The 7,695-nt window shown below is 37.8% G+C and overlaps 1 protein-coding gene across 1 annotated transcript; it reads left to right on the forward strand.

Annotated features, from left to right (window-relative positions):
- The first annotated feature begins 696 nt into the window (after nucleotides 1-696).
- LOC134610385 (P2X purinoceptor 7-like) lies at nucleotides 697-3,432 on the forward strand. Its single transcript, XM_063453337.1, has 3 exons — nucleotides 697-778; nucleotides 1,745-2,115; nucleotides 3,207-3,432. Exons 1-3 carry the CDS (start codon nucleotides 719-721, stop codon nucleotides 3,391-3,393), a joined length of 618 nt encoding a protein of 205 aa, XP_063309407.1. The 5' UTR covers nucleotides 697-718; the 3' UTR covers nucleotides 3,394-3,432.
- The last annotated feature ends 4,263 nt before the right edge of the window (nucleotides 3,433-7,695 follow it).

Raw genomic sequence — 7,695 nt, forward strand, 5'->3', positions numbered from 1 at the left:
ACAGTGATCTTCTAATTAACTTTATTAAAGGACCACTCTAGGCACCCATACCACTTCAGCTTAATGAAGTGGTCTGTGTGCCAGGTCCCTCTAGGAGTAACCCTTTCTTTTATATCAACATAGCAGTTGCAAAGAAACTGCTATGTTTATAAATGGGTAAATCCAGCCTCCAAATCCTCTAGTGGCTGTCTCATTGACAGCCGCTAGAGGCGCTTGCATGCTTCTCACTGTGAAAATCACAGTGAGAAGAGGCAAGTGTCCATATGAAAGCATTGTAAATGCTTTCCTATGAGACAGGCTGAATGCGCGCGCAGTTCTTGCCGCGCATGCGCATTCAGACAAAGAGGATCCAGCTCCCCGCCCGGTGCTGGAAAATAGATAAGTTTAACCCCTTTCCTCGCCATCCAGCCCGGCTGGAGGGGGACCATGAGGGTGGGGGCACCCTCAAGGCACTATAGTGCCATGAAAACGAGAGTTTTCCAGGCACTATAGTGGTCCTTTAATTAATTTTTTAAAATTGTTTTACCTGCCTCTTCAAAAATGTGAGGACTGGACTCTTTATTGATCATCTCGTCCACTCACATGATGCCAGCAACACACAATGTCTGTCGTAATAAAAAAACAAAAAACATAAAATTAATATAATGTACTAGAAATGTTTCTTCTTCTTCTGCTTATTTTCATTGATTTCTTCTTTTTTAAAAGCTAAGTAAAAAAAATGGCAAGTGGAAATAGTTCAGATTCAACAGGTCCAAATGATGCGGACATCCAACGTATGGTAAGTTTACATAAGTGACTTACATTTTTCATGTTCACTCCTATTTTAGTAATATCAATTAACCAAAAAAAAAAAAAAGATCTCATAAGTCTAGCCGATTTTCTAAGCAATGAGATAATCATTGGCATTGGAGACAAATGGTAATATTTTGCATTGATGGATAAAAAGGACTGGACCACTGCATTAATCTCAATTCAGTTACATTAGGTTGCCTGATGGATGTTTTCATGGTCGATGAATTTTAAAGGACCACTATAGTCACCCAGATCACTTCAGCTCAATGGAGTGGTCTTGGTGCCAGGTTGCTCTAGTGTTAACACTGCAACTGTAAACATAGCTGTTTCCTAGCCTAGAACAAAAAAACGCTATAGGGTCATTAGGTCCACCCCACCCTCTGGGTCCCACTCCTGCAGGGCACTCGGGGTTAAAACCCCTTCAGCCACTTACCTTTCTCCAGCACCGTACTCCCTCGGCTAAGGTGAACACTCCTTCTGCCGACATCATTGACGAATGCGCATGCGCCACAATTGCAACGCAAGCATTCTAAACGCACATGGTAAAGCATTACTCAATGCTTACGTATTGACATGCAGCATCTTATCACTGGCATTGAGTAATGTTTTCCTATGGGCGGTTTGAATGCGTGCACTGCAGTTGGCGCGCAGGCGCATTCGACAATGATGTCAGTAGGAGGAGTGTTCACCATCGCCGAGGGAGCACGGTGCTGGAGAAAGGAAAGTGGCTGAAGGGGTTTTAACCCCGAGTGCCCTGCAGGAGTGGGACCCTGAGGGTGGGGTGGACCTAATGGCCCTATATTGACAAGAAAACATTTTTTTTTTCAAAACACTATTGTGGTCCTCTAACTGTCATAATTTATTGAATACAGAATAGGATTCATACAAATTTTATTGTGTTTATGAAGATCTAATACATATTTAAAAAAACAACTACTACATATATTTATAGCTGTCAGAATATTTTGAGGACCGTCATCGACATGCAGTGGATCCTGATATTTTAAATAGTATGGACTGGGATCCACCTGCACAGCAAGTGATTAACGAGGAAAATACGCAAGGTTCACCAACAAGAGTTGGAACATCGGAATGGTGTCTGTGTGGCAATTGTATGCCAATGCAAAGTGAGGAAGAAAGTCTATGCTGCAGGGAGATAGAGAACATTGTCGATATGTTGAATGAACAACACAATTGCATTTGCAATCTTCCATATCTACGTGAGCAATTATCTTCACGGGAACACGTGCTGTCTCTATACCGTTATGGTCTCAGCTATGTAAAATCCGCTAGATTCCGTTCTCCAGAACAAATGCAGGAAAGGTGAGTCTATCATAAATCTAAATACAGCGCATTGTTCTTTAAAACGGTCATGTATTTTTAAAAAAATTAAGCAAAATTAATATCTAAAGGAGCACCATAGTGACACAAAAAAAAATCATTTTGCTGGCACTATATAGTCGTTAGGTCACCCCCCAACCTCTTGGGAACCAATCCTGCTGGGCTGAAGGGGTTAAAACATCGTCAGCCACTAGCCTTTGTCCAGTGTTGTGTTCCCCCGGTGATGGTGACCTCTCCTCCTCCTGCCAACGTCCGCTACCAATGCACATGCGTGTCTATAGCGTTGCGCATTTGGAAAACAGCCTATAGGAAACAATTACTCCATGCTTTCCTATGAACGTCCAGCGTCTTCTCACTTAGAATTGTGGAAGCTCCTCTTGCGAATGTCGGTGAGACAGCCACTAGAGGCTGGATTAACCCTCAGTGAAACACAGCAGTTTCTATGTAACTATGTTTACACCGAAATGGGTTAAAACTAGGGGGACCTGGCACACAGACCACTCCAAGTCAATTAAGTTGTCAGGGTGCCAGGTCCCTCTAATTTTAACCCTGCAACTCCAAACATAGTGTAGGAGAAACTGCTAGCTTTCAATGAGGTTTAATCCAGCCTCTAGTGGCTGTCTCACTGACAGTCGCTGGAGGAGTTTCCTCAATTCTCACAACGCTGGATGTCCATAGGAAAACATGGAGTAATGCGGACGTTGGCAGAAGGAGGAGAGGTCACCGGCACCGAATGAGCTCGGTGCTGGAGAAAGTCAAGTGTCTGAAGGTGTTTTAACCCCTTCAGCACATCATGAGGGGGGGCACTGAGGATGGGGGGGGGGGGGACAATAATGACCCTATAGTGCCAAGAAAACGAGATTGTTTTCCTGTCACTATAGTGCTCCTTTGTTTTTAGTATTCAAATACTACAATTGGTTATGTTTTGTTCTACTTACTTTCTACAGTTTTGGATGCTAAATTTTATATTCATAATTTAATATTTTTTATTCTTTACTCCATTGACAATCATTTTTTGTTTGGTTATTTATATGCAATGTAAAATGTTTCCTTTATTTTTTTTTTGGTCACAGTGACTACCGAAAAACTGCCTACAGGTCCTTCACAATGTGGGTGTACGGATACCTGGGACCCAAAAGGCGGCGTCCGATACCCTCATGCACAGTGAAACTGATTAGGTCACACTTTCCTGCACCTGATGCGATATACATGGGTTTTAGATATGCGGATGATGACCCTATAGCTGTTGAACTTGTATAGTAGACAGTACGAAGCCTTGCAATTGTTTTACTTTATCAAAATGTGTTAACTATTCAACATTGGTTGTTTATTGTATATAATGTTTAAAAAATTTAATTTGTTAATTTATTTTTGTTGTACAATGTAAACTGTTATAAAATGTTTTAATTGTGTTATATTAATATATTAAAAAATGTTAAAAAAAAATTGAATTTTTAATTATTTTAATGATACTTTCATCTACTAATTTTATTTTATAGAAAAATAACACAAACACTAATATATATATAAATAATTTATTTATTTTTTCCCAATACTAAAAGTAATTTTACTGCAGTGTGATGGGTAAAATTATTTGTCCTTTAAACCTGCTATCACTAATTTCAATAGGGTGTCTACATGTACATAATTATCGAATAAAGTACAAAAATTGTGAAGTAATAAACATTTATTAACAACAATCAAAAAATTTTTTACAACAATAATTTAATGTAATAAATTACAAAATTTTAAAAATAAAATTTGGAACACAAGTAAACTTTTTTTTAAAAGCATCAACATCGCTAAATTAACTTTATTGTTACATTAATTGGTTTGAAAATGTAAATAATATATCATTTTTTTAATTAAGTAAAACATTATTGTACAATATCAACGTTGAACTTTCAAGAATATGACAATAATAAATATTTTAAAATAAATAAAATAGTAAACTACAGGCACCCTAATAACTGAATTTGCATAAAGTTGTTATGGTTCCTGTAATGTAACATGTTAAATAAAACAAAAACAAATAGTAAGTAAGTGCAACGTCCTGGTTTTGTTTAATAAATTATACAAAATAATCCAAAAAAAATATTATTTGAAGAAATTTAAATTTGTTGTTCTACTACAAATTACAACTAAATTGCACTATAAACAAGTATTTAGCACCATTAACAGAATTTTATCACCAGTCCAAAAATGTCAAACACAAATGATACATTTTTGAACATTTTAAAGTCTTCTTGGACGTAAACGTGAAAAGTGACGGTCTACCATTACCTCCGTTGGTGGGCGAGGTGTTGAAGCAATGTTTATTGGAAGTTGCCCTGTTTGAGACTCCCAATTAACTTGTAAGTCACCTGAGGCTATTCGTAGTACGTCAGCCATCATTGGATATATATGGGCAATAGTGGTTTTTTCATAGATTTTCTTTATTTTCCAAGTTTTACTCCTTTTTGAGAAAAACGGGTTGAACCGCAAGTCCCCAATGTGTCCAGTGCCTGCTTGTTCTTTATGTATAGTAGCCTGTTCTCGGCCTACATTGGCGTTGTGGGCCAAAACAGCCAGTTGTGTCCTGGCTACCATCCCATCCATCGTAAAATGTACTCTTTTGGGACGGTATTTTAATACCAGGCTGTGAAAGACTTCCAGTGAGCCCGTGTGGCAAAAATGAACCAGATGTGGAAAGTCTTTCTCTAATTTTGAATCGGTGACAAAGCTTCGAAGTTTTGAGTATGCCACTCCATTTTCTTTCAACCAGGATTTCTTTTCAAGAGTATGATCATATTCCGGATGTTGACATTTTTTGTAAATTGTTGCAGAGTCCCATTCATGTTCATTTATAATATGATGCATTACCGACAGCCATTTTTCTTTTAACAAAATTGGATTTCCTTTGCTGTAGGAACAAGCTGCCCACATGTGATTTATTATTGAATTTTGCCACGGAACCAATTCCTTGTACATTGCTTGGCGACATATGGTTGAAAGTTTTAACCGAATGCTCCTACAATAGTGCCATATATCGAATTGGTGATTAATGGCTTTGTATCTCTCTCTCATGATTTTCCTTATGCTTACATGACGATCGGTAACGAGAATTGAAATTAGAATTTTGTCGCCTAGTACTTGGTCCATGCAACTTTTGAATGCCAGTGATTCCATAGCAACGGATGATTTTGCATCACTCACTTGAATTGTTTTACATTCTATTATTTTTTGTGATTTTTCCTCCAAAAGTGAATACGTGCAGTACTTGGCATTAAATCCAGGGCTGTCACATTGCCCATCTCCTGACAGACATACCATTTTTCCACGTAAACCATCTATCAATAATCTTCTTTCTTTCTTATAATGATGATCAACTATTGGAAATAAAAATAGTTTTTGATATATGTAATGTATGGATTGTGAAATAAACGGCACGCCAAAAATTGCAAATAGTTCAGAAACTTTAGCAAAGTGCGAACCACTGAACAAAATTGATGCACTTGCTAATAAATTTCCACAAGAACGGTTCCCAATCATAGGCTGGCTGCTCCAAAATTCGCAACGATGATTTGATTCACAGACAGTGTATACTTTTAACAAAGTGCCTGATATAATTTTTTCAGTGGTTGTTATCGGAGCGTTACATGTTTCGTGAAAAGTACATGTTTGAACCTTTTTGATCAATAAATCGAGAGAAGTTTCAAACACAATAAACTTTTTTTCTGAAACATAATCCTCAGGAGAGGGCTCTGTTAAAAATGTTAGATCGCCAATATCGGTTGTTTCTTCTTCAGGACTGTAAATCGGATCTTTGAATTCAGAAACATTCAGAGTTGAATCTATTTCCGATACTCTTGAAATTGAAGAAATGTTGGAGAATGGCGTATCTATATTTTCTCCGGGTACGGACTGTTGTGAATTTGGGGATAACAGTAGTTCTGTCTCCATTGGCATTGCACCTGGCATAGTGCAAACCTTTTTTATAGTATCTGAATGCTGTACAATTGCAGGGATTGGTGAATTGTCAATGGATCGTGCCAATTCTTCTGTAGGACCAGTCCATGTCCAGACATCCCTTGTTCGATTCAAACCAATTATATTGGTGGATACATCTTTTGTATTAATTAAATTTTGGGTTTGTGTAGACCTGCTCCGCCTTCCATAGTATTTGGAAGTTGATACACCTTTGGCAATCATTAAGTTTGTGGTGTTGGTAGCTATGTTCGTAAATGATTTGTCTAAAGCCAATTTGTAATGGAAACCTGATATGTATTCGTGATCGTAAATAGATGTCTCGCCTTCTGCTGATTCCTCAGTTAGCATGCAAGGAACCTCTGTTGGAGCACTGAGGTCCTCTGACGGAGCTACCAGGTCCTCTGACGGAGCTACCAGGTCCTCTGACGGAGCTACCAGGTCCTCTGACGGAGCTACCAGGTCCTCTGACGGAGCTACCAGGTCCTCTGACGGAGCTACCAGGTCCTCTGACGGAGCTACCAGGTCCTCTGTTGGAGCACTGTGTCCCTCTGTTGAAGCACTGCGGTCTGCTGACGGAGCACTGAGGTCTAACATTTCTATATCACTAAAGTTTTCTGCTCTCCTTAACCCCTTAAGGACCAAACTTCTGGAATAAAATGGAATTATGACGTGTCAGACATGTCATGTGTCCTTAAGGGGTTAAAGTCATATCGTGTAAAGTTTGCAAAACTTTAGCTTTTACAAAAATAGTTGGTTTTGCCATTAAAACCAATCGTGTTCTCTTTTCAGACTTCACGATCATATCTGCCGTGAAATGGTCTGAACAAATTTTGAAAATCTCACTTTTTTGTTTTTCGATGATTAATTGCATTGTGGCCTCTAGGTTGACAAATTCGTCACCTGTGGCTAAAAGCCATTCTTTAATTCTGTCCGGTGTATTTGGAAAATTAAAGAAAGAGCAATCTGGTGAATGTTTAGTGTGACTGTTTCTGCAGCCTACAACTAAACACTTTGGCATTTTGTCTATGTTTTTAAAACAATAAAAGGGATGACAAAAGAAAATAAGAATAAAATGTAGTGTGATTGTTGTCGCCAACACTTCTCTTAATTATTACAGAATTTTTTTTGACATTGTTAATTTTGACAAGTAAAACTATAATAATTTTTTTAATTTAGTAAACTCAAAAATGGACGACGAACACCTAAATATACAGGCATTGAAGACTACATATACGTCACGCAATGAAACACCTGTACCAATTGTGACTGTAAAATGTGCGATTCACCAAAAAAACAATATCACTCGTGTTCAAAATATTTGCACACATTCATGTATTCTTATTCTACTGTTAACAATTACTCTGTACCACTTAAAACTTAATATCTTTCATAATTTAGAATATGTTAGTTTAATTTATTTTAGATTGTGTTATGTTAATCTTTGCAAATTAAGGACCACTCTATGCACCCAGACCACTTCAGATGAATGAAGTGGTCTGGGTGCCTGGTCCAGCTAGGGTTATCCCATTTTTTTTTATAAACATGGCAGTTCCACGAAAATGCTATGTTTATAAATGGGTAAATTCAGCCTCT

The sequence above is a fragment of the Pelobates fuscus genome, chromosome 5, assembly GCF_036172605.1.
Source record: "Pelobates fuscus isolate aPelFus1 chromosome 5, aPelFus1.pri, whole genome shotgun sequence".
In the NCBI taxonomy this organism is placed as follows: domain Eukaryota; kingdom Metazoa; phylum Chordata; class Amphibia; order Anura; family Pelobatidae; genus Pelobates; species Pelobates fuscus.

Bases quoted from the DNA above. Each gene is read 5' to 3' on its own strand.
- LOC134610385 (XM_063453337.1), top strand. From the start codon at position 719: ATGGCAAGTGGAAATAGTTCAGATTCAACAGGTCCAAATGATGCGGAC. The intron at 779-1,744 runs GTAAGTTTACAT...ATATATTTATAG, and splicing joins ATGCGGACATCCAACGTATG to CTGTCAGAATATTTTGAGGA. The intron at 2,116-3,206 runs GTGAGTCTATCA...TTTTGGTCACAG, and splicing joins CCAGAACAAATGCAGGAAAG to TGACTACCGAAAAACTGCCT.